The following is a 27,553-nucleotide window of genomic DNA, read 5'->3' on the forward strand; positions in this document are numbered from 1 at the left end:
TGTACTACATTTGCTCAATTAGTTGATACAATCTATGAGACGATTAACGTGCAAAAGTCTGCATATGATTTAGTGATTAAAGTCATGTATGATCCTTCTGCAAAACTTCCCCCTGTTGTTATTGAGGGAGATAAAGATGTGGGCATGTATTTATCACGGTTGATATCGGGTCGAAGTTCGTCGTCTTCGTCACCACTTTGTGTCTCATTAGTAGAGAAGTACCCAAGTCAAGATACTACACTACCAATCATTACTCAAAAAAGTATACCCGGCGTTGTTTCTCGAGTTGTTTCTCAACAAATTTTATTTGAAAGTGATAATGAAGGAGGAGGAGAAGAAGATGAACGGGCTCATCATGAACTGATTAATCATGAACGCGTTATTGACTTTAATTATGAACGGGTTAGTAATTTCCAAGCTACTACTAGTCCTGCATCAGCAGTTGCACGCACGCCGCACCGGTCAATACCTACACCAATGGGTACACCATCTAGTGCAAGAGCGTCAATGGGTACACCATCTAGTGCAAGAGCGTCAATGGGTACACCATCTAGTGCAAGAGCGTCAATGGGTACACCATCTAGTGCAAGAGCGTCAATGGGTACTCCATCGACAGACCCTACAGACGTATCACCGACAGACCCTTCATTTGCATTGGCGTTAACTAGTGAAACCGTATTGGAAGTCGGTACGTTATTTGATACTAAAAAAGAACTTCAACTGACGCTATATAAATATGCGATGACTTATCATTTTGAATTCAAAGTGAAAAAGTCTCGAAAACATCTTTGGTATGTGAAATGTATGGATGAGACATGCAAGTGGAGCTTACGTGCTGTGAAAGGTAAGTTTTCCGAGATGTTTGAGATTCGGAAATTCAATCGACAACACTCATGCTCAGTTTTGTCGAGGCCGGAAAAAAAAATGCAAACACCGGCATGGGTTATTGGGCAGTGCATGAAGGGTAAGTACATGGACCATCACCATAACCACTTGCCTAAAAAAATAATTGAAGACATGCAGTCAGATTATGGGATGTTTTTGACTTATAATAAGGCTTGGAGGGCAAGGGAAACGGCTTTAACGGCGGTGCGAGGAACGGTAGAGGATTCCTATAGAAAATTGCCTTCATACCTATACATGTTGGAGAAGAATAATCCGGGTACCATAACAGATATTCAGACAGACGAGCACGGGCACTTCAAATATATGTTCATGTCTCTAGGCCTCTCAATTAGGGGTTTCAAAGCCTTCTGTCGTCCCGTATTGTGTGTTGATGCAAGTTTTCTCAAGCACAAGGTGGGAGGTCAACTATTGGTGGCTGTTGCATTGGATGCCAATGAGCAACTGTATCCTGTTGCATTTGGCGTTGTTGATTCAGAGAATAATAACTCGTGGACTTATTTCATGGAAAAACTTAGAGAAGCAATTGGATTAGTTGATGATCTCGTCTTCGTATCCGATAGACACCCAAGTATAGCCAATGCCTTGTGTGCTGTTTTTCCAGAAGCAGACCACGGTGCGTGCACATATCACATAAAGATGAATATTAATGCCAAATTCAAAACTGATAATTGTCATGTCGAGTTTGATTTGGCTTCTCGTGCGTACACTATCCCCCAATTTAATCGGTTTTTTGACAAGATCAGGGTTAAAGATCATAGGATTGCTGCCTATTTGGAAGAGATTGGGTTTCAAAGATGGAGTAGAGCATATTTCCCCGGTAAACGATACAATCAACTCACAAGCAATTATGCAGAGAGTTTGAATAGTCAGTGCAGGGAAGCCAGAAAGTATCCAATTTCAGCAATGCTTGAGTTTTTAAGAACAACATTACAAGGGTGGTTTAATGATAGAAGAGAAAAAGCGTCTAACCACCAAGAATTTTTATCTCCAACGTATGAAAAGTTATTATGTGATGGTTTTGAGAAAGCAAGATTCTATACCGTATCATCCCTTAACCGATTTGAGTTGTATGTGCATGATAATGAGGCACATTATAAAGTCAATTTGAAGGACAAAGACTGCACTTGTAGGGTATTTGAAGTCTCCGGTCTTCCTTGTACACATGCACTTGCTGCTGCCCGTCACAGGAATGTGGTTCCTTACGACTTATGCTCAAGGTATTTAATCGTTTTGAACTTATTTATTTAACCTATTTTTAATCGTTTTATTTTCCTTCTCATAGGTATTATACAACTGTATCTTGGTTGAATGCATATGCGGAGACATGTTATCCGGTTGGTGATGAAGAGAATTGGGATCTTCCCGATATTATCAAACAACGCGTGTGTCTAAAACCACCTGTGAAGGTTAAGAAAGGTCGGCCACAAACTAAACGTAGGACATCCCAAGGTGAGGTCCGTAAGGTCCCGAGACGATGCAGTTCATGTGCAGGTCTAGGACATAATAGAGCAACATGCAAAGCAGTGATGCCTGCACCGTCTACCGCAAGAGCAAGAGCATCATCTCAGCAGCATGAGCCCTCATCATCTCAGCAGCATGTGCCCTCATCATCTCAGCAGAATGAGCCATCATCATCTCAACTGTACGAGCCCTCATCTCAGCTCTACGAGCCATCAACTCAATCTTACGAGCCATTAGCTTAGAATGAACTTGTTACCAAATGTCTTGTGTGGAGGTGTTAATGTTGTTTTTGCATCAAGGATTCAAGATTCAAGGATTCAGTAAAGTGTATTGTATTGTTAATGGTGTTAATGTTGTTTTCTGGTATTTTCTGGTGTTTTTGTAGTTTTCTGGTGAATGTAATACAGGGACAGGGTTTTTCTACCAAGTGTTTTTCTAGACGCAGCTGCTTGACGCAGCTGCTTGACGCAGCTGCTTGACGCAGCTGCTTGACGAAACTGTTTGACGCAGCTGCTTGACGAAACTGCTTGACGCAGCTGCTTGACGAAACTGCTTGACGCAGCTGCTTGACGAAACTGCTTGACGAAACATGGTTTACATTAGTGCAGAACCTATTACATTAGACATGATTTATATAACTGTGTACTTCAGGCATTTAATTAATTACAATAACATATATATCATAAACAACATTTTATATCATTAAATCAACCATATTACAAAGGTTTGAGATTAACATTAATAACCCCAAATTTGATATCAGTACAGAACAAAAGTTTCATAAATAACCTATGGATCTACAATACCATGAAATAACCTCACTGCCCACTTTTCTCTCCAAGCTTTCATCTCATTTGAGGTCACTTCTGATAGATTCAGACCTGCAGTCAAGTACTCAATATACATAAGTACAAATACACCACAATCTCCACTCTTTGTTGCTTTGGGAACTTCAGACTCTGGACGTCTTGTGTATGGCAAAACGGAATCAGGGTTGAGCATTGGAAATCGTTGTTTATCTTCAAGAGGCAATGCCTTGTCAAATATAACCGGAATCATTTGGCACATCGGCAGCACAAACTCATCAAGATTAGCATAACATCCAGGATCGCAGTCATATACGTCTACGCGCCATTGCTGTAGACGGACAACACAAAGTACCCAGTGGACGTCTTTGATGTTCAAAGGAATATATATATCATCGCATACTTTCCAACTATTCCTATAGTTGCTGTCATCGCCGAAGAAGTATTCGAAAAAGTTTTCAATGTCAAACTCAATACGACTTTTGTTAAACGCAGCGTAGTCAGCAGTGAACCTGGTGTGGAGCCAACAATCTCCAATAAAGAAGTTCTTCTTATATGTCTTTGGATATACCCAAGCTCTTCTTCTCAGAATGAAGCAACCTGCATCGATTTCCTACACAAGAGAAACACATTTAAAATACAATCTGCAAATCTAAAATTATTGTAACATAAATATTACTTACTTTATCAGTCAGCCAGGTGAACCTTTTTAGCACTCTGCGAAATAATGCCTTATCACCTAATATAGTATGGAGCTCAATTTTGTTGTTGTCAGTGTTTGGATCTTTAAGCCATGTTTGCAATTGATGAAGAAGTTGATCGTCATATTTTAGAAGTGGATTGACGGTGATAGGATCTTTCAACTTGGGCTGTTTCAGATTGGGGTCGGTGAAATCTGGATCATTCTTCGGCCTCCTATTCCTTCGCGTGACCAGTATGACTTTCTTAGAAAGAGGAGGAGGAGTATTCACTATTTCCAGTTCATCTTCGTCATTTTCGTCTTTCTTCTTCCCAACCTTCTTCTTAAAAGTCTTTTGAATCGGTTTTTTCTTCACTTCTTCTTTCTTCTCCACTTCTTCTTCAATCTCCCCTTCTTCTTTCTTCTCCCCTTCTTCTTTCTTCTCCACTTCTTCTTTCTTCTCCCCTTCTTCTTTCTTCTCCGCTTCTTCTTTCTTCTCCCCTTCTTCTTCAATCTCCCCTTCTTCTTTCTTCTCCCCTTCTTCAACAACGACCTCTTTCTCGACAACGGCCTCTTTCTCCCCTGGTAATTCAACATTGTCTTGCTCCAATTCAACATTCGACATTGGTTGAACAGCCTCAACATCCTCTTTCTCCCCTGGTAATTCAACATTGTCTTGCTCCAATTCAACATTCGACATTGGTTGAACAGCCTCAACATCCTCTTTCTCCCCTGGTAATTCAACATTGTCTTGCTCCAATTCAACATTATTAACCTTCTCTTTCTCCTTTTGCTCCTCTTCTTCATCGAGAATGTCATTCAGACCAATGGCATTCTCATCTTCTTCGTCAATCTGCTTTTCTCCCTCTTCTTCAACACGAATATGATTCTGCTTTTCTTCCTCTGCATTGTCACGATTGTCATTCAGACCGATGTCATTCTGCTCCTGCTACAAAAGTGAAAAGAATTTAAATTAAGGATGCGTCAAGCAGCTGCGTCAAGCAGCTGCGTCAAGCAGCTGCGTCAAGCAGCTGCGTCAAGCAAGCAGCTGCGTCAAGCAAGCAGCTGCGTCAAGCAAGCAGCTGCGTCAAGCAAGCAGCTGCGTCAAGCAGCCGCGTCAAAGACATAAAGTAGTAAAACACAGAAAGCTGAATTACCTGGTTGGAGACATGGCTGGCGAACTGGTTGCTTAAACTGAGAATCATCTTTTCAATCCTCGTAAAGTAGTTTTGTTGATTCAATTTGATGTCTCTTATGTCTCTCTTGATTTCTTCAACATCTTTCTTTATCTCTTCGACATCCTTCTTTATCACTTCGGCATCCTTTATCTGAACATGAGATGCCGGTGCAGGTTCACGTGGAGGTGATGATGGAGGTGTTGAAGTTGCGGATGGGGGAGTCATGTTACGCAGGCTACGACGCTTGATGGCTGCTTTGCTGGGGGGGGATATATCATCATATTCAACATTCCTCTTCCTCTTGGAAGGTTGGACAGTATTAGGTTCTTCATCAACATCTTCATCATCATCATCTTCAGCAACATCTTCATCAGCCTTTCTCTTTTTTCCCCCATCAGTAACTCCCTCAAACAAATCATCGTATGAATTGTTAATGTGTTCAAAATCCTCCCCACTGTACAAACTCGTCTCCTCGGAGGACTCTTGCATCTTAGAAAACACAGCGCTGTTAAAGGCAGATTGCATCTCCTGAAATGTATTCTTCCTTTTCGATTGATACAACAGTATCCTTGGGCGAAAAGGGCCATCAACGTCTTTCCTTGTGGCGAATTTAGGGACCAAGTTTTGAATGATCTCATAGCTCCACACTTGTAGTGCTAGTACAAACCCATACACGTTATAAGCAAAGGAATTAGTAACTCCACTCCCTTTCCTGGACATATATACGGACCTGTGGTGTTTCATGTCCTGGTCAAGACCCCTCATGGTGAATCTAAAGGACACCTTCCCCCATGGAAATCGGAGGAAGTCTTCAACATCTTCAACCATATGGATGATTTTGAGATTTAAAAGGCGTTTTGGGTCATATGAGAAGAGGTACTGGTTAATCAAGCAGATCAACCCGATCTTCCATGCGTCTTCCTTATCGGTGCATTTCATGAATATAGATTCCAAATCCATCATTCGAATTGACGTATTCCTTTTGAAATATTTTATCAGCAAGGGTGGACAACCTCGGCATTCATCTTTGTATTCAGGCAATCTGTCGAAGTTGAGGCCTGTAATCAATGCGTACTCTTTCAGACCAAAGGTATATTCCTCCCCATTGAAGTTGAAAATCATCCTATTCAAATTGGCCTTCACCTTCCGAACCAGCAACTGATGTAAAATGGTCCCTGAGAACAACAAGTCTGGGACTCCTCTCAATAAATACTGAAATTGAGAATTTAGAGCCCTCTCCATAAGACCCAGCGCTTCAAACCTATCAGATACTTTTTTCAAGGCTAGGACAGATTTCAATGAAATCCTACCAGGAAAATCATGAACCGTGAAGTCTGCCATCTACAAAAGGGAAAAGAAAAACAACAATGTTTGAGAAAACATTTCACAACAAATATAAACAAACGAGAAGAAAAGCAACCGTCAAAATAGCTAGAAACAACTGTCAGATGCGTCAAGCAGCTGCTTGACGCAGCTGCTTGACGCAGCTGCTTGACGCAGCTGCTTGACGCAGCTGCTTGACGCAGCTGTTTGACGCAAGCCAACCCATAAACCGTGCATGAACCATTTGAAATCAAGAAGCATCCTACCCTACTTCCTAACATAAAAGATGCATGAACCGTTTGAAAGCAGGAAGCAACCTACCCTAAAACCCTAACATAAAACATGCATGAACATTTTGAAAGCAAGAAGCAACCCTAAAAACATAACATAAAACATGCATGAAGCATTTGCAAGCATGTAGCAACCCTAAACCCTAACATTAACCATGAATGAACCATTTGCAAACAAGAAGCAACCAACCCTAAAACCTAACATGAACATAAACAAACATAACTAAAACTAACCTCAAGAAGTCAATGAATGAACGAGAAGATGAAGACGAAGACGAGCAGGAAGAGACGTCGAGGCAGGTGCGTCGTCGAGGCAGGTGCGTCGTCGGGTGCGAGAGAGAGAGAGAGAGCATGAATAGTGGTCGAGGCTTATTTGGGTTTTTATATAAAATAAAAATAAATGTGACGCATCGTCACCTACTTGACGCATCCGAGTTGACGCATCGGAGTTGACGCATCCGAGTTGACGCATCCGAGTTGACGCATCCTACTTGACGCATCCGAGTTGACGCATCCATCTTGACGCATCCGAGTTGACGCATCCGAGTTGACGCATCCATCTTGACGCATCCGAGTTGACGCATCCATGTTGACGCATCCATCTTGACGCATCCATCTTGACGCATCCATCTTGACGCATCCATCTTGACGCATCCAACGTGACGCATCCTACCAAACAAACAATCAATCTGCATTCAACGAATCAGTAAAGGAATCAGCGAATCAATGAGGAACAAACAAACACGAAACAAACAATAACGAAATAAACACAAAATATAGTGGAATGGCCGAATGAAATGTCAATTTGTTCGAAATCCTCAGCGCTGTGCAAACTCGTCTCCATTGGATGTTGTTCGAAGCTATAGGCCGTTGAATATGGTGCCATGGTCGACGGTGCCTCTTCGATTCGTTCTTCATCGCTGAGAAAGAAGAGAAAATCTTCTCCGCCACCATTAGGGTTTCACGGCGGAGAAGACGGGAAGAAAGGGGCTGGATGAGAGAGAAACTGAAACGAAAATGAAAAAAAATTAAGCCTTTATAGGGTTCAGGGTACGTCACGCACCTGGAGGGTGCGTGACGCATGGGTAAAATGGTCATTAAAAAATTTGGGGGTCACCAGCGCTATAAAAATCTTGGGCCCGCACCATCCGCTATTAGGCACTATTTTGGGGTCATTTATGCTGGAGTTTGTGTTTTTATATTTAATGAAATGTTTTTTTTTTTTATTATTATTTATATATATATATATATATTATAAATAAAAAAATGTATTTCATAAATTTAGGACTAAGATCTGTTTGGTTTAGGGTTTAGAGACTCTCATAATCAATCATTCCTTATTAAAAAATGTGACAATTAAAAAAATATAAAAAAAAGTTTGTTTGAAATTTATAATATATTGGATATGTTATTTGAAAATTAGTATGGTATGAATTTCAAATTTTAAATACAAAATATTATTTATTTAATTAATTAATTTATAATATACTACCAATCATATTTCTTCTTTCTCTCTTTCTTATTATATTTTAATTTATGTATATATATATATATATATATTTTAATTTATGTATTATTTTAATTTTGTGTGCTAAAAAAATGTTTTTATATTGAACATTCACATTCACAACTGTCACAATCACTTTTAAAAATTGCTTATAATTAATATAATTATTTTCTCTTTTGTTATGATATTTTATTTTAAAGTTTATAATTAATATAATTGTTTTAATTCTTATATTCTCATTCAAACCTATCAATTATTCTTAAAAATTGTCAAAAATAAAAAATAAATTTTTAGTCTAAGTTATTAAAATAAATATATATTTTTATAATAAACGCAATTGTTTTTTATTGTATTATGGAATATTATTACAAAAAAATTGTCTTATCAAACTTAATTCAAATCATCTAACTCCCTCCTCATATATTATATATTGTTTAATATTGAAGTAGTTGCTTGATTATTGTCCGTCACTATTATTTAACTTCTTAAAATAAAAAAAATGAAAAGAAAGAAAAAATAAAAAGAAAGAAATTATAATATTATATATTTTATTCCTGATTGAGAAGGTGTAATGCTATATCAGACCAATAGGGTGTAAACTAGTTAAGTTGCTGGTGGGCAAACTCTTTGATATTTTCGATTTTTACGTTTTTAGATCTCGAGTAATTTGAATGGTCAACTAACTGTGTTCGAGTATAAATTTTGATACTCAATCGAATTCATATAATACAAATCGAGTTGAGCAGTCCGGTACTCGACACGTTTACACTCTACCGTCAACTATCGAAGATTAGAAACACTTAACAGATTATAATTGAGTCATCTTGGTGCCATCTGGTAGTCAAAACACGCTCAGCAGACTCGTAAATATCTTTTTTTTTAAATCAAACATAGAGAAATTTATTAATAGTCAAATAACCAGCATCAACTTTACAATAAATAATGCATGAAAAACAATCTAATTAATTGTCTTCTATTAAATTATAGATCATCTGCCCCAATGGAACAGTACCCTTAGTCATGATCTCAAACCTGGATCTGTTAGAGGCATGCGCGAACAAAGAAATTCCGAAACCAAGAAGCTCCGGCAGAAACAGCCTAGAAGACAAGAAACCGTGCCAATAACGAGGTTCCAAATCAAAAAACGCATCGAAAAACCTTCTCGTCGATTCTAAATCAAGCTTCAATAAGATATCCATACCAAAACAGAAGAATTCTCTTTGCCTTCTCCTCTCAATTGGCCACAAATCTTTCCAAACCTCCTCTGACAGTTTATCTCCCAAAACTACGCTTCTTTCAGAAGAACCGAGGTATCTAACGATGGCATTAGCCACTATAGGAGCCGCGGCTAGAGTCCTGGCGACCATATAACCAGTTGAAGGATGAACCATTCCAGCAGTCCCACCAATCCCAACCACTCTTTGTGGAAGGATTGGAAGTGGCCCTCCCATTGGAATCACACATCGTTCATCCTCTTCAATGCTCTTCACTTTAATACCCAAATGCTTTAATCTAGCCACCATCCTCTCTTGGATATCTTCAATTGACACACCTGGACGTGCCACCAGTGATGTTTCTTCGAGAAAGATCCGATTTGACGAAAAGGGCATGGCATAGAGGAATGTTGGGATCCTACTGTTTCTCTCCTTTAGATTCTTATTGTTTTCGAGATGGGAATCTCTCCAATCCATGAAGACCATTTTGTTAACATCAAATGGGTGTTCTTCAACTTCAGCTAAAATTCCATAAGCAACTTGATAACCAGGATTATAAGGTTTCTCGTACTGAACCAGGCATCTAGAGAAACCGGTTGCATCCAGGACAACCGAAGCTTGAACTGTGACACCATCGTTGCAAATCAGAAATGACTTAGTTTCCTCATGGATAACTTTAATGACCTTTGCTTGATGAAATTTGACTCCGTTTGTTATGCATTTCTGCATCATTTTCGACTTAAGTTGCTTTCGATTAACCCTTCCATAAGGTCTAGAAAGTTCTTTAGTGGTATGATCGTTAATGTAGACTTCTGCCCCTGACCAAGTTGTATCAAGACAATCTAATAGATCCATGGCTTCAAATTCATCCACCCAAACACCATAATTGTTTGGCCATATCAATTTGGGAGATGGATCAATTGCGCATACAGATAAGCCAGCCTCCGAGACTTGCTGAGCAACCGCAAGCCCAGCTGGACCACCTCCCACTACTGCAAGATCCACCACCAGATTTTTCGAAGGGTCGTAAAGAGGAAGGTCGAAATCAAGATTCTCTTTTTTTGTTTCGGGAACAAGTTCTAAAAGGGAACTACTACTGCTCCTGCACAATTTTGAGTAGGGTTTTTTTGTTCCAAGTCTTAATTCTTGACCATAAGTCTTTGAAGTGATTAAATTGCTAGTCTTTTCGGTAAATCCGTGAACTGGATGAAGAAATTCAAGCTTACTGTGGGTTCTGAGCAAGGAATCCATTGAATTCAACCTTACCCACAAGAAAACCTAACTCGGTTCCAACAATTACTCAAATTCTCCGATGAAGAACGGGTTTGCAGCAATAAACAATCATCTGAAAAGGGTAGTACCGAACTCAAAATGTTTATTCAAATCAATTCATAGACACAACAGATAAGGAGAAAGCAGAGAAAAAACTGGATAATTGTTTAACGATTATCAGAGATGAAGCATATTACCTTACTTATAAGATGTTACAGAGAATTGAAGAGTCATCGTGAATTCGTGGAATTTCTAGGAAAAGAAGAAGAAGAGATGGAGAGAGCGAAGCAGCTAGCTAGCATATGTGGAGGACACAATCACGGAAGAGCAAAGATGAAGAAGAAAAGCTTGTGCGGCCTCACCTTAACGACAATATCAAGTGGGTCTCACAGATTACAAACTCCATAAATGCTTAATTGGGTTATTCAAATTAAATCATTACTACAAAAATAACCACTAATTTCAATATGATTTTATCCTCGATTTTGTATAGCTTGTATTTAGAAGAACAATATTAGCATAAGGTTTCTCTCCCTCTAAAAGTTGAAAAGTCTTGATTGACCTTTTTAATAATTTTTTTTTTTTAACATTTGGATGGTGCCTTTTTTTTTCTATTTTAGCTGATGAAATTTTTTATCTCGAGTTTTATAATTTGAATATTATTCTTGACGGTTGATAGGTCGTTTGTTGTTCATGCCATCTGTCATCTGTCTTGACGATTATTTCTTAAGTCCATATCTATCATCTTTTAGCAGCAAAATAGATGAAATTACTAGATTTGAAGTATTTTTTTCTAATAATGTGTCACCCAAACAAATCTTTTAATCAGAGTTTCTCATTTTTTGAGATGGTTAGTTATTACTCAACATTACATTTTTTGTTTTTGTTTTGTTACCTCTACTTCATTTATCAATGTTATAGATTTTTGGAATCATTCTAGAGAAATTATAAGATTTTTTTATCTTCTTTATTATAATTTTATTTATTTTAAACATTCATATTAAAATTTAATTGTCCCCTCCGATTATTTTTATAATATCGGATGATATCTCGTTTCTCTTTTCATCACTTGTTTCTTTTTTCATCTCGAATTTTTTTGATTCAAATACTCTCAACTATTGGTCTTAACTATTGGTCTTAACTATTGGTGGGTTGTTTGTTGTTCATACCATTCGATTGTATTGGTGATTTTTTCTCAAATCAGTGTTCGCCACTTTCTTAACAACAAATGAGACAAAATTATCGGATCTAAAGTTGTTTTTCATATTTTTAATAATGAGTTAAAACTCTCCTATGATTTGAGTTTCTCATCTTTCAGGGTCACGTAAAGTCAATTATTACTTGGTAAAATATTTTCAGTATTTTTTACCAACCCTCCACTTATGGTAATTGTAATTGCCATCAAGAATATTTAGTAGAGATTATTTTAACACCGTTTATTGGTTCATTTAGCTTGCTCTACTTCAACCATTATTATTTAGGAAATGAGTTCGTCACTCAACAAATTGCATTATTATTCTATCTTTCATATTGAGAATTTTAATTTTATAAATTATGATATCTAGAAATAATTAATTTAGTAGTTTTTATTTTATATTATTTATTAACTATTTTTTTATATGTAACTCTAAATTAAATTTAAAAAAATCTTATAAAAAATAAAAATTAAAATTCACAATCACTTTAAAATAAAGCATAATAAAACTTTGAAGAGGGTGAATTTTTTTTTTTTTTCAGATCAACTTTTTATTCACTCCAAATAATGAAAAATCAATTATAATAATTTTTATTAAGTAAAAAAATTTAGAAGGAGAATAACTTGAAATCTATTAAGATAATTTTATCTATTTTATTATTAAAGAAAGAGATAAAATACATATCTCAATCAAAAAAATTAAAAAAATTAAAAGTATTATTTGAATTATAATATGATCAAATTAGAAAATAGAAAAATTAAGCTAGGCATAACACCAATTCAAATTTGAGATTAATTTAATAAAGTTTTGAAGAATTATTTTTTTTTTTATTTTTTTTTAATATTTGGTTACAATTGTAGGTCAACAAATTTAAGGAAGACTCTATAGTTAAAACGTTTAAAATTGTATTTAAATAGGAAAAAGAGAAAAACTTAAATTAGAAATTTGTTTTAACCTATTAAATAATTTGTTTAAACGCAAATGAAAACGCGAGATTTTTTCACTAGAACGGCGGAGCTGAGAGAGAAGCCAAAGATTTTGTGTTCATATTCTATCGCCGGCCGGAACGTCATCGGACTTTTCAGGTTCGTAAAATTCTTGGTTATTTTTGTGCATTTGAATGATTTCATCTTATATATCCCACCACCAGTCGATGTAACTAGGATTACGATGATATCTAGCAATGAAAAGAAGGAATCTTCAATATATTTTTGAAGATTTATCAACAGTTTGAAAGAGTTTATTATTATTATTAATCCAGGACAGGGATATGCCGTATCTAGTGCGCGAGAATCTGTTTATCGGCGACATAGCTAGCGCAGCTGATGTTCTTCAGAACGCTAGTAGTGAAATCACTCACATACTTTCAGTTGTTAGTTCAGCATCGATATCGTTTTTCTCTGAGTGGCGTAGCGAAATCTCAATCACTGTGAAGGAGATATGTAAGGTTTCTGTCAGGGATTTCGAATCAGAAGATAGTTCTGGTGATGGTGGTGGTGATAAAAGGACGTCTTTATCACCAGACAAACTCCTTTATGCGATGGAGTACGCTGGAAAGGATTTAAAGATAGTTAGAATGGCAGTCCCATTGAGAGATACAGAGAATGAAAACTTGTTGGATTATTTGAATGTATGCTTGGATTTCATTGATAAGAGTAGAAAGGAGGGTTCTGTTCTTGTTCATTGCTTTGCAGGTGTATCAAGAAGGTATTCTTGTTTGTTTTCTAATAATTGCTTTCAAATTAGATGAATTGAATCAGAGAACATATCAGAATGATATAGAAATTCAAAATCAGAATCATCACGTTGAACAATAACTTCTCGGTTTACATGCCTTTATGAATGACTTGTTGTTGCAGCGCAGCGATCATGACCGCATATCTTATGAGGACTGAACAATTATCTCAAGAAGGTATGTAACGTGTGACAACATCTTCTAGGGTTTCAGTTGTGGTTCCTGAAAATGAAGACTGTTAGGATATCTTTAATCATGATTCGTGTCTATAAACTGCAGATGCATTGGAATCCTTAAGGCAAAGCTGTGAATTTGTGTGCCCTAATGATGGATTTTTGGATCAGGTTTTAGTCAAAGCTTTTTCCGCAGAATGTCATGCTGCTGTTTTTATATGTTATGGACAATACACTTATGGTGGTTGCTACTTATTTTGCAGCTGAAAATGTTTGAAGAAATGAATTTTAAGGTCGATCATTCTAGTCTTATATACAAGCGCTTCCGGTTGAAAGTACTAGGTGCGACATTATTCTTTATTTGTTGCTCATTTGGAAACACATTCTCAATATAAGATCATGTTTGGAAACAAAACTTAGTAAGGCACAGTATTGATATGCAAATTGCAGAAAGTGTTTCCAAATGGTCTGTTAAAACATTGATTTATTACAGTAGACATTAATGACAAATCTTTGTATGAATTATGATGTTAATTATTTCTGTACAGGCGATTCCTACAATCGAGGAGAAATAATAGACAGTTCGAAATTTGGGGCAGATCCTGGGATTTCATTGGCTAAGACGAATGTGTCTGCTTCTTCTGAGATAGAATCATCATCAACATCTGTAGTAGACAAGAATTTGTATCGATGCAAAAAGTGTCGTAGACTGGTTGCTTTGCAAGAGAATGTTGTGGGTCACGTCCCTGGAGAGGGTCAGAACTCGTTTGGATGGCGTAAGAAAAGACATGCCAATCCTTTGAGCAAGCCGGAGGAGTTTGAGTGTTCCTCTGTCTTTGTGGAGCCTCTACGATGGATGAAATTAGGTATTTAACATTACAATCAGCTCATTTGAAAACACTTTCTTGACAGGAATCTTGATTTAGAAAATAATTATTTGAAAACACTTTTTTTCTGTTGGGTATCTTGCAAAAATTTGTTAGACAGATTCGGATGCAGAAAGTTTTCCAAATGGATCCATTATGACAAAAACTTATTGGGTTTCTTTCTTTTATACTTTTTAAATAGTTGAAGAAGGTGCCTTGGAAGGGAAGCTGTTCTGCAATCACTGTGAGGCTCGTTTGGGTTGCTTCAATTGGTCGGGAATCCAGTGCAGTTGTGGTAGCTGGATAACACCCGCCTTCCAACTCCACAAGAGCAAAGTCGACATTAGTAGGGTCTGAAATTGAACTAGTGAAGTGTTGAACTATAAATATTTTCAGAAGGTTTAAGTTTTTTCTGGAGAATTTTACTTGAGAAAATGCATATCCATATATATGTATTATATAACCTGGTGGGTTGGTTAAGTATTATGAGAATTATTTCATTTGTATGGAGATATCATTTCAAACCATATTTTTTACCTGGTAATATTTGAGTTGAATTTTGTTTTTTTTGTTATATGGTCAAATTACTTTTGTCTTATTTTTTCTCAGATTCATTATATTATGTGAGAAAACATGGCTTCTGATTATAAATAGTTTTGATATAGAGGAGTGATAGAGTGAGGGAATGACGTGGCATCACCTTCATTAGTTGGAAAATGTAAAAGTGAGAGGAAAGAGAGAAAATAGAGAAATTATTTGATTTTTTCAGCTAATAAGATTATGCCACGTAATTCTCTCACCAAATTCCTTCACCTAATCATTTCTTATTATAATTATAATTGATTAAATTTTTTGGCCCAATAAATCTAACATAATTGTTTTTTCCTAATCATACATTATATTTTGTTATGACACTAAAAGATGTTAGTCTTAAAAATAATAAATTAAATAACTATTGAATCTCAAATTTTAAACAAACAGTAAACAATTTAGAGTTTGAACACTAGTTAATTGTCATATGTCATAGTTCTATCATTTTATTATTCATAATAGTCTTATTATTCTTTTCTTTTTCTTGGTTAAGTTTACAATTTTATTTTACTTTTCAAATTGATGTAAAAACTAAATTTAAACTAATTTGTTATTCTAATGAATTCCAAAATGTATAGGTAATAATATGGTTGAAAGTTATAGCCTAGTTAAATTTTTAACTAAAATTTATAAAAGTTTTCTACACATACAAATTTACACGGATCAAAATGCACAGTGCTTATTTTGTCTTTGGAATTTAGTTCGCTTTTATTTTATTTGTAAAAACAATAATAATAAGATACTTTAACCAATATTTGACTACTATTAATATATTATTAAAAAAGAAAATTTCATTTTACATACTATATTATTTTTCTAAACATTATTAAAAATTTAAGTAAAAAAATTTATTCACAAATGAGGTTTATAATATTTTCAACTTATTTATTTAAAAAATTATTACAGATACTTTAGTTATTTAAAAAGAATATTATGTTTAACTTATTATTATTAAATATTTTCTTAATTTTTCATTTTAGTTAAAATATAATATTGGATTACATGAAACAACATATAATAATATTTTTAATTTACATATTGAAATGATACAACACAACTCACCACAACAGTTGAATCAGCCTACTCTATGTTTATAATTTAAATATTTGTTTCATTAATTTGTATGTTTGATTAATTATTTAATAAACATGAAATATTAACTTTAATTTATTGTTTATAAAAAAGTTAACAAGATAAATAATTTTTATAATTTGTACCAACTAATGTTATATTTATTTGCTACTTTTATTTTAAAAATATTAAATTATATACTTTATAATTAATATTTAACATTTATATTTTTTAAATTTATTTTAAATAAAATATTATATATATATATATATTAATAATTAAATTATTACATATTTTATTTATTTCATAAATTAAATTTCATTATTTTTATTAATAATATTTTTTTTTAAATATATATAAATATTCTATGAATCAATTAACCAAATCACTATTCATTCAGATTTAAAACATGTTATTTAATTTTGCCTAACTGAATTACATTTATAAATACACATTTTTACTGAAAAAGTCAAACCGAATAAATTTATGAACAATATAATATCTATTGTCAATATTAAGCCAAAATATCTACCAAATCAACACAAATATCCAAAGACAACAATTTCACCAATTCTCAAATCCTTCTAAAAATCTTGTTATCTTTTCAAAAACATAAATACAAATTCTAGGACTCAAATAATTATATAAGAACCTTCTAAATTTCTGAAATATTTTAAAACTGCTCAAATTAAAGAAAATTTAAAACACAGTTTTATTTGAAAAATTAATAATTAAAAAATAATATATATTTTTTCATATTTGATTAATAAAAATTAAAACCTTTAAAATTTAAAATTTGAAAGTCAAGTCATACTATATGAACAAATTTAAAATTTGTTATTTTATATTTATTTTAATATATTTGAAATTTTTAAAATTGTCTTTTTATAGTTTATAAGTCTAAATTTTAGCAAATTTTTTTATAGAAAAAGTGTTGTTTTAATAATAGAATTTTCATTATTTTTCATAAATATTATATTCCTAATTGGCTAAGGAAGATGATAAAGCATGTATGTTCAATTAGATTAAAATAAGCTCAAAATGAACAATAAGTTTAGCTGGAAATTTTGAAAAGACAATAATAATTCATGAGAACAAAGAGTTAAAGGTTAAGATTGGAAGAAGAGTAGGGACGGTGAACAAAATTGTTGTTTTTTATATTCACATTTGTTTTTTTATTGTTTGGATAATATCATTATATTAAGTCTCACAATCAAACTAAATTTATTTAAATTTAATGTTTTATTTTAATTTTGAAATTATGCACTCATGCACGATGTGTTGATTAAGATTTGTGTCCTCGTTAAAAATTTGTGTCATAAATCATGTTGAGTCAATTAACAATTGATAATATTTAAGCCAACAAAACATAAATTATAATTATATTGTGGTTACAAGGGACATATTATCCATCTTATATACAATCAATATTAATTATAAAATTTTAATAATTGCAACATAAAAATAAAAAGTTATCTTAATTAATTTTGTTAACCTAAAATTAATTTAATATTTTTTTATAATAATTTATTTCTTATTCTTATTTTCAAATATTGTGCTCCTTCTAATTTTTATTAATGTGATCTGAAACGATGGTTGTGTTTTCTGGACAAACCAATTACCTCAGCGTTTTAGTTCAAATAAAGATTAACAAAATTCTTTTATTTTTTAATATTTTTTATTTCAAATTTAAAATAAATCTTATACTTTTGTTAATAAATTGGTTAAGATATATAAAACAATTATTTTTATTTAATTATATATATTTTTTATAATTAATAATTATATAAATATACTAATTAATTAAAATTTTGTTTATTTAATAAAAAAATTATTTTTTATATTTAAGGAGCTCTTATTTTTATAAATTATATAATATTATGAGTAGTGATAAAGAGGACCTCCTTGGTTGAAAAAAAAAAGTGATGGAAAAATTAATAATTTTTTTTAATTTTTTCTGCTAATCAAGTATTCCCTCTCATATTTTTTATTCTAATTTCCTCCCAATTATTTCACTTTTATAAAGGAACAATGTACTTTGAAATTTTAACCCAACCAGTTTGTTAAAAAGGAAAAATTAAAATTTCCTAAGATATCCAAAATATTTTTAAGAAAATGGCAAGGTATGTTATAGATATCTAAATTATTGTTAAGGTATACATATCAGTTGTAGGTAAATTTATTTATTTCTCCAAACAAATTTGAGATTAACTCTGGAATATTTTGTATTAATTTTCTCCGACTAAAAAATAAATATTTTTTGATATAAATAATATAATATTGATACTTACCGAAATCTCGATATAACACAAATATTTGATAAAATTGGTACAATATAAGTGATTTTTAATATACCGTAAATTCACCTTTGACGTGATAAAAAATTGATATATTGAATGACCCATTTCTAAAATTTATAATAATTATTTTAAAAAACTAAAAAATTAGTTATTAAATTTTTATTTGGTAAATTAAAAAAACAATTTTAATATATCATAATTTTACAAATAGTCTAACATTTCCTTATGAAATATTTGTCTCTATTTAAGCAAGTAAAAAAATTGGTTAGTTTTTCATATCCTTCATTTATTTACAAAATTATAGTAAAATATAAATGAGAAAACACACATCATTTTTTAAAACATTAATTATACAAGTTAGAAATTGCTATATGTGTAACCAAATTCCATTTTCTTGTTTTTTCTTTTCTTGTAACAACATATTTTCACATTCCTAATATATGTTTGGTTAAATAAAAAAGCTAAACAATTTTTTTTCTGCCATAATGAAAACTAAAATAAAAATACAGATAATTACATTACAACTATAAATTTGCTATGGTAAATATTTGATCTACTCTTTTACCTTGATTATGTAAATCTTAATCAACTTCCTCACGAAAGGTTGCAACAATTCAAGGGTATAACCAGCGATGAGATACCAAGCGACCGCAGTCAAAACAACCGGCTGCCATTCGCTATTAACCATGCCCAATGCAAACGAACCGCCTACATGTTCCTTGATCTGCTGCCCAACCATTGCCCCTTCATGAACCTGCAACCTCACAATAACTGCAGCAATAGCTGCTGCCGCAACAGGGGTGACCCGCATTATCATACGGTTAGCCTCTGAACGGTTATCTTTATAAGCTCCAACATCACTGCCCTTTGTTTGGATGGTTTCTTTGATGGGTTCAGGTTCTGGGAAAGTCTCAAATTTGGCGTTGTCTTTCGATGATGGTGGGAGTGAAAGTGCCATTGGGGCCCAGTATTCATCGCCATTAATGAAGCTTGAAGAGTCGACCTTTTTAGCTGCGGATTTTAGGCCGTCCCTTGCTTGTTTTCTTGCCATAACGGCTTCTTGGAGTTTCTTGATGTTTGGTTGTGATGATTTACGGGGCACGTGCATGAGATTCTCGTTGGCTCTTGATGATCCGGGTGATTGCCAGTATAGCCAATTAGAGATTGATCTTATTGCTCCAATTGCAGAGAATCTTGCGTCCGAAACCTAGATTAAAACCATATTTGATTCAGTTTTATTCAGTTTAGTACATAAAAAACAAGTTCTTACATTGGATTCTTCTTTAAGCGATGCCTCCTGAAATTTAGACTGAAATTTCTCAACGTCGACGAAGATGTTCGACACTCTGGCACCGGCAGTGTTACTGGCTCCGATTCTAACATTGCCACGTGGCTGCTTTGACATTAGGAACTCAAGTGCTGCCAGATTGGATCTCTCAACGGTCCTGTGCCACCCAATAAAATCAAGACAATGAAGAAATATTGATAAAATCAAACACAAATCCAAAATAAAGATTGATCCTTTACGAGATGCAATCGACGGGGCAAGCGTCGATAGCTTCCTGGATCTTGTTTTCCGGGTCAGCCCATTGAGCAACGACCCGAGCCCTTCCGTAAACCGACTCGACTGCAAATGTCTTTTCGGCTAGAAGGGCGCATTTCAAGCAGCCAACGCACTTTACTTCGTCAACAAAAACAGCCCTCTCTTCACTTTCGGATCCAAGCCAAACAGAGTACAAAGCTCTTCCTGTGTAACCTCGTAGCTCCGAAAACTTTTCCTGCTCCTGCAACCACCAAAATTTATGCATATTTTAATGAGAATCAAGAATCAAACAAACATGAGACATAAAGAAGTTGAAAATAGTGAGCACCGACCAACCTTGTCATAAGCCATACGAGAGATGGGATCGGAAAGGACAGAGTAGGCTTCGTTGAGGATTATAGCCATGTCATGTCCGGCCGGTCCGGCGATATCTGGGTGACATCGCTTTTGAAGAGATCTATAGGCTAGTTTAACACTCGATAGATTACAGGTGCTTTCGATGCCGAGAAGATCGTACAAATCGAAGTCTGTTATATTCGAAGAAGATGAAGATGAAGCTCTGCAAGTGATATTACGGTTGGGAAATCCAAAAGACTTGGGAATTGGGTAGTTTGTTCTTGCCGGAGATGGGGTGAGGGTGCAGGGAGGAAGGAGGCTGGCAGTCTGCATCTTCTTGATTCCTCAATTCTAGGGGGTTTGATATTTTTGTTTCTTCACTCAATGGAAAACAGAGATATTTAGCATGAGAAAAACATCAAAATCATCAAACAGATATTTCCTACTTTTATCTACGTGGAACAAGCCAGACCTTTCTGTTAAGATTAAGTTTTGTTTTGTTCAATTATAAACTTTGCTTGTCAAATTAGCTCATTTGAGATATTTTATTGTTTGCTGATATTTTTACAATTTTTTTAAGAATTTTCATGTTAATATATACAGATGATATTCATATTAGATAGTTGAGTTGTTTAATACTAATATATCAAATTGGATACAAAAGAGACAATGATGATGATTCATAATATTTAGCACAAACCCTAAATAGGTCAATGTTACAACATATGGGCATTTGAGTTCAGATCCCAGTTTACCGATCATTAAGCTTCAATCAATCACATAAGGAAGACTAATGTTCGATACATCGGGGGATTTTCAACAATTTACAACAATTCCACAAAACCAATAAAGAGACATGTTCTATATCCAAATTAAGCATTATTACTTCTTACAACATCGGTTCACAAAAGGAATGGATTCTGTTGACTAGCTATTTCCAGATGTTGAAACTTCAGTGCTGCAAACCGGACAGATCTACATACAGTTTATAAGTCATAGTGTTATTATCTATCTATCTATAAGTAAAATTTCAATGCATCCAACTCTTCCAAATAATAATATCCCATCTATAGATAGACATCACACAGTTGCAGAGTTTGGTAAATAAAAGTGAAATACAATTTCTAGCCAAACAGTTCAACTTGTACAATTTAAATGTATGCATTATTTTCATTAATCATCTAGAGAAGAAGAAATCTCTATTACCAAATGCAGTCAAAATTAAATTATCCCGAAATCATATTATAATCACGATCATCATGAATAAAAATGATACAATTTTCAAATATGATTGTGACGAAGTAGCAAGTTTCCAACAATACCTTATTAATGTTTAACCAGTTGTTTATGCATTCAGAGTGGTATGAATGCTTGCAAGAGAGGGCAGTTAAGGTGTCATCCTCTTCATACTCCAACCGACATATCACACACCTGAAATATTAACACAACAAACTTCAAAATCATTTGCATTCATCATCATCTCATAAGTTCTTCATGCCATCAGTTCTTTTTCTTCTTTAATTAGTTACGGAAACCATGGACAAGAAGAATTTAAGATGATAATATTTTGTTCATCAAATCATAAATGTATAAAGTATCTATAACTCACGGGTCACAACTTGCATCAGCATTTTTTGCAGTCTTGTAACTAAATGAAGGTAAAGAGGCAATTACATCAGCAGAAAGTCCTCTACTCTCTGTCCCAACTACTTCACCAAGTGCAAGTAGTTCCTACATCAAACATAAATCTATACATTAGATAATCAAGTCAATACTTCAATGTACCTGCCAGCAAGATTTCAATCAGCAAATTACCTCATACGACAATTCATCGGGGTCAACGTCATCCCACATGCCCTGAAAATGGAACAAAATGGTTCTCAACACAATGGCATATAATAAAGACAACTCATTGATAATTAAAGCCTCTGCTTGAAGGGATCCTCTCAACAACAATAGCAGTAGAGAACAGTACCTGAGCATTATTATCATCATCATCATCTTGTTCATCGATATCCTCAACCACCTCTAATAAAACAATAGAGTTTATATATATATATCAGCCATGATCTCCAATAAAATCAAATGCAGAAGGATATATGAATCCCAATAATTAACACTCACCATCATTTAGGCCAGCTAGGGACAATAATCTAGCTGCTACATCTTGATCTTCAATGTCTTGTATGGCTCTAGCATACTCCTCGTCATTTTCTATATCATATTCTGCATCTTCATCTTCATCATCATCTTCAGCATGAGCAAGAACGTCTCCTACTGCATAATCCTCAGCCTCAACCTCTGCATCAGTACCTATATAATCTTCAGTATGATGGTCAAAATCATCATCATCGTCGTCATCATCATCATCATCATGATCCTCATCATAGGAAAACCCATAGTCAGCCCAACCTCTATAAGCAACCCCATCACCACCCGTACTAAGCATCATGTATGCTCTTTCCTACAATTGAGTTATCCAAAATCAGAACTTGACTCCAAGGATGATAAAAGCGCAGTATGAAATAACTCTACCAAAATCAAGTGATGACAAATCTAGATACTTACTCCAATTGGAGTAATTGATTAATTTAACATTCACAACTTAAATTCAACAGAGGAAACCACCTCGCACGCTTGTGAAATATACGTACAAATAATATAGATATGTATACCTGTTCCTGTAAAGTTCTTGCAAGGGCGAGGTCAGCGTCGACCTGACTGAGATTGGTAAACGGAGTCCTGGAAGAGCGACAGGTTCCATTAACGGCGGCGACGTCTGACGGAGAACCTACAGCTGGCACTACTTCTCCTGAGAAATCGTTAACAGGTTTATTGTCATCGGTGGCGGTGGCGGCGGCGGCGGTGGTGGTGGCGGTGGCATAACCGTTTCCGATCTTTGCGTGTTCTTCGTCATTGCCTGATTTAGGTTCCATTACAAGTTTGGATATTAGAAAGAGGAGAATTGAATTAATAATGAAGGAAGGAAGGGGGAATCAATCGTATGGAAATTGATCGTTCTTTCGTTCGTTGAAAGGAATTCAAGACGCCGACGGAAGGAATTGCATTTGAGTGGGGGGAAAGAAAACAAAACAAAACAAAACAAACCGAGATCCCGATTTTCAGAATTCCAAATCTTTTTTTCTTTCTTTCTTTTTCTTTTTATATCTTTTTATATAATCATACTTTTGGGCCGAATTGTTATTATTTTGGGCTTATATTGCTTTGAGATTATAATTCGTTTCTATTCATATTGTTCTTATAATGTCTGTTTTTTCGCAGTTTAACTGGTAGTTAATCGAGGAGAGGGATGGTATTTGTGTTTTTTCTAGATTCGCGTTCTTATTTTTTCTCGAAAATTAATAATAAATTACATTTAAATATATAACCTTAATAATATATTTAATTTTTATATTTTATCAGTTTTAATTTATTTCTTTATAATAATTTAAAATTTCAATATATTATTATTATTATATATATATATATAACATTTAAAATATATTAATAAAATTTTATCAATTTTTTTAATTTTTTTTTTAAAATATGATAGAGTGGTGTCTCGCGAGAATTTTCGGACGTTAAAACGCATTCTCAATCAATGTTTATAGATTTATTATCATCCATATTGTGTACTCTATTAACTTATTTAGCTATGAGCCATAAGTCTTTACTATTCATTATTATTTTTTAAAATAATTTTATATTAATTATTTATATATATAAATAATAATATTAAACTAAACTCTAAATAAACTTGATTGTTTTGATCAGAATTATCACTGTAATTTTCACTTAATTTTTTTATTGAATTGTATAGTTAATTTGACCGGGAAGATGCTTGAATTATATTGATATCTTTCTCTAATAATACTAACAAAAAAATTAATAAATATATGATATTACTGTCTATATATTTATTTTTCTATATAAATTTTTGAATATAATATTATTTATTAATTCAAAATAATAAAATTTTCAATATATTAAATAGTTCATATTATAAAAAATATATATTTAATATAGCTGTTTTATAAGAAAAAATATTAATTTTGTTAAAATTTAATATAAACAGGATTTCATAACTGATTCCTTCTTCAATGCTATCCATACTTGTTAAAATTTGATTCTTTTCCGATGTTCTTCGAATTACTGTGCACCCATCTTCTTCGAATCGTTGATCTTCTGGTTTAAGTCATTTTGTCACTATTTTCATTCATCCTAAAGTGCATTTAGTGTAGTGATCCTAAATCTTGATATAATCATAGTGATTAAAAAAAATCGACACAACAGACGAGTGAAGAGCCTTATTATTGTTCCTCTTTTGTGAATCCTTTCAAGAAGGAGGATTATGATGTCCAAATCATTAAATCTCAAGTTAAAACCTTAATTAAATTGATACATACATGAATTGAAATATTTTAGTCGAAGTTTATTTTAAGGGACTGCTATTTTTGTATTACACATTTGTTATATGGGTGTAATATTAGAAACAATAACCGATTCGAATATAGAGACCAATCTGTTTAAAATTGGGATTTGTGAATCGAACACTCAAAGATTGTGATTCCTCAGTTCAGATACGACATTATTTGATTCACAAAGCTCAAAAAGCAAATCGCCTCTGCATTCAAACCGATTACTATCAAGATTGTGATTCCCCAGTTCAGATACGATAATGTTCGATTCACAAAGTCAAATTTTAAGCAAATCGTACTCTGCATTCAAACCGGTAACTGTTTCCAACATTATACCCATTAGACAACATCATCTCTTACACTAAGCTCTAACCAAAATCTTCAATCAATGTATGCATCAACTTTATCGACGCTTGAACTTGAAATTTAATGATTTGGACATCATAATCCTCCTCCTTGAAAGGATTCACAATAGATGAACAATAAACAATAAGGCTCTTCACTTATCCCGTGAATATATAAAGATTTAAAATTCCAATCCACTAAATGCACGGTAAAATGAATGAAAACGGTGACAAGTGGAAGACTTCACTTCACACGATTCAATTCCAATCAACCCAATATATGTTTCCTCAAAACTTATGAATTCTGTTTTACTATTAGAAAGAAGAATACACATATATATTTAGAATACTAGTAGAAACAGATAAAAGAACAAATAACAAAACATAACTATTTTTTGAAAACAAGCAAGCGCATGCAGTTTTATTATTTATTATTACATATATATATTAGTAGGGTAACTAAACATAAGAACCAAAACAGCTAACAATCCTCATTGGTGTCTGAAATTAAGCTGAGCTTGCGAGACAACCGACACCAACGGTCATAAGCATTCTGCAGATTAGGCCAATCCGATGAACTAGTTATAAAATCCTGAAGCCAGTTGACAAGAACAAGTTCTTGGTCTGGCTCCGGCAAAGTGGATATAACTTCATCTAAAGATCTCTCCAATTCCATCTTCTCATACCCAGATAAAACAGGGTAAGACAATCCATTTCCTCCATAAATAAGAAGTGGAAGCCATAGCATTAACAACCTTAATTTCACTTCTCTCGACAATACATATGTTCCTCCAGCAACTTCTCCAAACAGTAATCCTGAAATCTTAACTAGGAAAGCTTGAACTCTAGGATTCGCAATTAGTGACAGAGAAGCCAAACCAGGGGCCAGACTCCACTGAACAACTGCATCGTCCACATCATCACTAATCCTCATCTTATTCGCTATCCACATCAGCTCCTGCACGTATTTCTCAGCTACGACGTCCTCTCCTCCACCGTCGTCTTCACAATTCTCGCGTTCCTCTGATGTCAGTGCCAGCAACGGCTGTGGTTGTCGTTTCTTTTCAGGTTTTAATAAGATTCCTCCTCCGGGTAGATTTGGTAATATAAGACTCGCCCAAAACCCAACTCCTTTCAATGATTTGCTTAGGTAGTTTCCTAGGGGTAGAGATCGGATTATACGATGGGTCCACCCGTCGTCTTTGGCAGCTGCAGCGGCGTCGGCGGAGGAACGGAGTGTTCTTAGGAGGAGACCGGATGTGCGAGAGAAGGCGGAAGACAGGGCGATTCGATTGACGAGGAGAATTTGGTTGTCGGAAGATCGGGAATTGTCTTCCACGATCTTGTCAGCCATTGATACTGCCATTTGATACTTTCTTGAGGCCACTGGTATCTCGTTGATCAAAGCCATCATCTGACGTACAAAAAAAAATATAAACATGATCCTATAATTAACTTATTTTCAAATAATCCAAAATTTCTTTTAAATAAACAAGAACCCAACATTCCCTTACAGTTAAATTAAATACAATCATTATTGATGATTATATATTAGTAAATATTAGGTTTTATAATTGTACTTTTTCAAGTTCTAGATAAAGATCAATAATATTAGTAATAATTACTTACATGAATCAAAGCTTTGCCGATACCTTGAGCAGATGGGTCAAATTCATTATGAGAAAAAACTTCGGATCCATTCAAAGCCATATCGAGGGCCGGCAACGGCGGCAAATCAAAGGAATTAGAACTAACTCCTTGGAGTAAAAGAACGGGTTGATTTGGAACTAAGGAGATAGGAAAATAATCCATGACAACCCTTATAGCCCAAACCGCCATCCAAGTCGACATCATCATGACATACCGAAAATGATCGGTTACTCCCCACCGCTTGCCGCCGTGAGCCCTTGTCCCTGAAGCCACCGACACCAATGACCTAGCCGCCGTGTTGAGCGTCGACATGAAGATTGAATTCAGACACGACTTCATCCCCGATGAAACCGTCGCCAATGATTTAGCCGCGGTGTTGAGACTCAATGACAAGATTGAATTCAATAACACAGTTGGTTGGAAACTGTTTTTGTATCCATGTTCTACAATCGCCAGTTCTCTACTCATGATCGATGAGAACAAAACCCTAAAATAAACAGTGAGAAGAAAATTATTTTAAGGATGAAGAGGTCATTTGTATATATAAATATAGGAAAGCTACAAAAACATGTAGTTTTAATGTTAATTAGATGTTATATATTTTGTTTAATTTGCAATCGGTCACATTTGTTGTTGGTGTAAAGGAAAGTACACGTACGGCTACTTGATTCTGCATACGTGTTGATTGATAGGC

The 27,553-nt window shown here is 34.1% G+C and overlaps 6 protein-coding genes across 7 annotated transcripts; 1 reads left to right on the forward strand and 5 right to left on the reverse strand.

The window, feature by feature from the left end:
• Window positions 1-3,156: 3,156 nt before the first annotated feature.
• Window positions 3,157-7,529, reverse strand: LOC124925278. The gene is made up of 8 exons (XM_047465247.1): window positions 7,398-7,529; window positions 6,044-6,371; window positions 5,443-5,686; window positions 5,010-5,289; window positions 4,732-4,801; window positions 4,406-4,653; window positions 3,857-4,189; window positions 3,157-3,786 (listed from the first exon to the last, which is right to left on the reverse strand). The coding sequence occupies exons 1-8, from the start codon at window positions 7,527-7,529 to the stop codon at window positions 3,157-3,159; spliced, it is 2,265 nt and encodes a 754-aa protein (XP_047321203.1).
• Window positions 7,530-9,009: 1,480 nt separating this feature from the next.
• Window positions 9,010-10,991, reverse strand: LOC124924019 (lycopene beta cyclase, chloroplastic). The gene is made up of 2 exons (XM_047464050.1): window positions 10,834-10,991; window positions 9,010-10,709 (listed from the first exon to the last, which is right to left on the reverse strand). Exon 2 carries the CDS (start codon window positions 10,613-10,615, stop codon window positions 9,113-9,115), a length of 1,503 nt encoding a protein of 500 aa, XP_047320006.1. The 5' UTR covers window positions 10,616-10,709; window positions 10,834-10,991; the 3' UTR covers window positions 9,010-9,112.
• A 1,798-nt stretch (window positions 10,992-12,789) lies between these two features.
• On the forward strand, window positions 12,790-15,116 carry LOC124925654 (dual specificity protein phosphatase 12-like). Of its 2 annotated transcripts, none has more exons than XM_047465720.1 (7): window positions 12,790-12,917; window positions 13,094-13,539; window positions 13,692-13,744; window positions 13,847-13,911; window positions 14,004-14,082; window positions 14,289-14,606; window positions 14,809-15,116. In XM_047465720.1, the coding sequence occupies exons 2-7, from the start codon at window positions 13,103-13,105 to the stop codon at window positions 14,961-14,963; spliced, it is 1,107 nt and encodes a 368-aa protein (XP_047321676.1). In that variant the 5' UTR covers window positions 12,790-12,917; window positions 13,094-13,102; the 3' UTR covers window positions 14,964-15,116. The 2 variants fall into 2 exon arrangements, with proteins under 2 accessions (XP_047321676.1, XP_047321675.1); XM_047465719.1 differs by having other exon boundaries at window positions 12,803-12,917; window positions 13,099-13,539.
• Window positions 15,117-18,944: 3,828 nt separating this feature from the next.
• Window positions 18,945-20,880, reverse strand: LOC124925361 (chaperone protein dnaJ C76, chloroplastic). The gene is made up of 4 exons (XM_047465343.1): window positions 20,448-20,880; window positions 20,096-20,352; window positions 19,839-20,013; window positions 18,945-19,775 (listed from the first exon to the last, which is right to left on the reverse strand). The coding sequence occupies exons 1-4, from the start codon at window positions 20,778-20,780 to the stop codon at window positions 19,122-19,124; spliced, it is 1,419 nt and encodes a 472-aa protein (XP_047321299.1). The 5' UTR covers window positions 20,781-20,880; the 3' UTR covers window positions 18,945-19,121.
• A 218-nt stretch (window positions 20,881-21,098) lies between these two features.
• On the reverse strand, window positions 21,099-23,574 carry LOC124925362 (E3 ubiquitin ligase BIG BROTHER-related-like). Its single transcript, XM_047465344.1, has 7 exons — window positions 23,123-23,574; window positions 22,572-22,911; window positions 22,423-22,475; window positions 22,263-22,304; window positions 22,057-22,178; window positions 21,770-21,878; window positions 21,099-21,422 (listed from the first exon to the last, which is right to left on the reverse strand). Exons 1-7 carry the CDS (start codon window positions 23,381-23,383, stop codon window positions 21,375-21,377), a joined length of 975 nt encoding a protein of 324 aa, XP_047321300.1. The 5' UTR covers window positions 23,384-23,574; the 3' UTR covers window positions 21,099-21,374.
• A 2,116-nt stretch (window positions 23,575-25,690) lies between these two features.
• Window positions 25,691-27,322, reverse strand: LOC124925279. The gene is made up of 2 exons (XM_047465249.1): window positions 26,839-27,322; window positions 25,691-26,623 (listed from the first exon to the last, which is right to left on the reverse strand). Exons 1-2 carry the CDS (start codon window positions 27,196-27,198, stop codon window positions 25,691-25,693), a joined length of 1,293 nt encoding a protein of 430 aa, XP_047321205.1. The 5' UTR covers window positions 27,199-27,322.
• Window positions 27,323-27,553: the final 231 nt, after the last annotated feature.

The sequence above is a fragment of the Impatiens glandulifera genome, chromosome 2 (genome assembly GCF_907164915.1).
Source record: "Impatiens glandulifera chromosome 2, dImpGla2.1, whole genome shotgun sequence".
Classification (NCBI taxonomy): Eukaryota; Viridiplantae; Streptophyta; class Magnoliopsida; order Ericales; family Balsaminaceae; genus Impatiens; species Impatiens glandulifera.

What these genes read in the sequence shown, in the direction of transcription:
- LOC124925361 (XM_047465343.1), bottom strand. Translation starts at nt 20,780, where the DNA reads ATGCAGACTGCCAGCCTCCTTCCTCCCTGCACCCTCACCCCATCTCCG. An exon ending in CTCGTATGGCTTATGACAAG is followed by an intron (nt 20,353 to 20,447) that starts GTTGGTCGGTGC and finishes TGGTGGTTGCAG; the next exon opens with GAGCAGGAAAAGTTTTCGGA. An exon ending in CGCTTAAAGAAGAATCCAAT is followed by an intron (nt 19,776 to 19,838) that starts GTAAGAACTTGT and finishes GTTTTAATCTAG; the next exon opens with GTTTCGGACGCAAGATTCTC.
- LOC124925278 (XM_047465247.1), bottom strand. Translation starts at nt 7,529, where the DNA reads ATGGCACCATATTCAACGGCCTATAGCTTCGAACAACATCCAATGGAG. An exon ending in AACAATTCATACGATGATTT is followed by an intron (nt 5,290 to 5,442) that starts GTTTGAGGGAGT and finishes ATCCCCCCCCAG; the next exon opens with CAAAGCAGCCATCAAGCGTC. An exon ending in AGAAAAGCAGAATCATATTC is followed by an intron (nt 4,654 to 4,731) that starts GTGTTGAAGAAG and finishes TTCTCGATGAAG; the next exon opens with AAGAGGAGCAAAAGGAGAAA.
- LOC124925654 (XM_047465719.1), top strand. Translation starts at nt 12,814, where the DNA reads ATGAAAACGCGAGATTTTTTCACTAGAACGGCGGAGCTGAGAGAGAAG. An exon ending in AACGTCATCGGACTTTTCAG is followed by an intron (nt 12,918 to 13,098) that starts GTTCGTAAAATT and finishes AATCCAGGACAG; the next exon opens with GGATATGCCGTATCTAGTGC. An exon ending in CTTCCGGTTGAAAGTACTAG is followed by an intron (nt 14,083 to 14,288) that starts GTGCGACATTAT and finishes ATTTCTGTACAG; the next exon opens with GCGATTCCTACAATCGAGGA.
- LOC124925362 (XM_047465344.1), bottom strand. Translation starts at nt 23,383, where the DNA reads ATGGAACCTAAATCAGGCAATGACGAAGAACACGCAAAGATCGGAAAC. An exon ending in CCTAGCTGGCCTAAATGATG is followed by an intron (nt 22,476 to 22,571) that starts GTGAGTGTTAAT and finishes TTGTTTTATTAG; the next exon opens with AGGTGGTTGAGGATATCGAT. An exon ending in ACTGGTTAAACATTAATAAG is followed by an intron (nt 21,423 to 21,769) that starts GTATTGTTGGAA and finishes AACTGTATGTAG; the next exon opens with ATCTGTCCGGTTTGCAGCAC.
- LOC124925279 (XM_047465249.1), bottom strand. Translation starts at nt 27,198, where the DNA reads ATGAAGTCGTGTCTGAATTCAATCTTCATGTCGACGCTCAACACGGCG. An exon ending in TCGGCAAAGCTTTGATTCAT is followed by an intron (nt 26,624 to 26,838) that starts GTAAGTAATTAT and finishes TTTGTACGTCAG; the next exon opens with ATGATGGCTTTGATCAACGA.
- LOC124924019 (XM_047464050.1), bottom strand. Translation starts at nt 10,615, where the DNA reads ATGGATTCCTTGCTCAGAACCCACAGTAAGCTTGAATTTCTTCATCCA.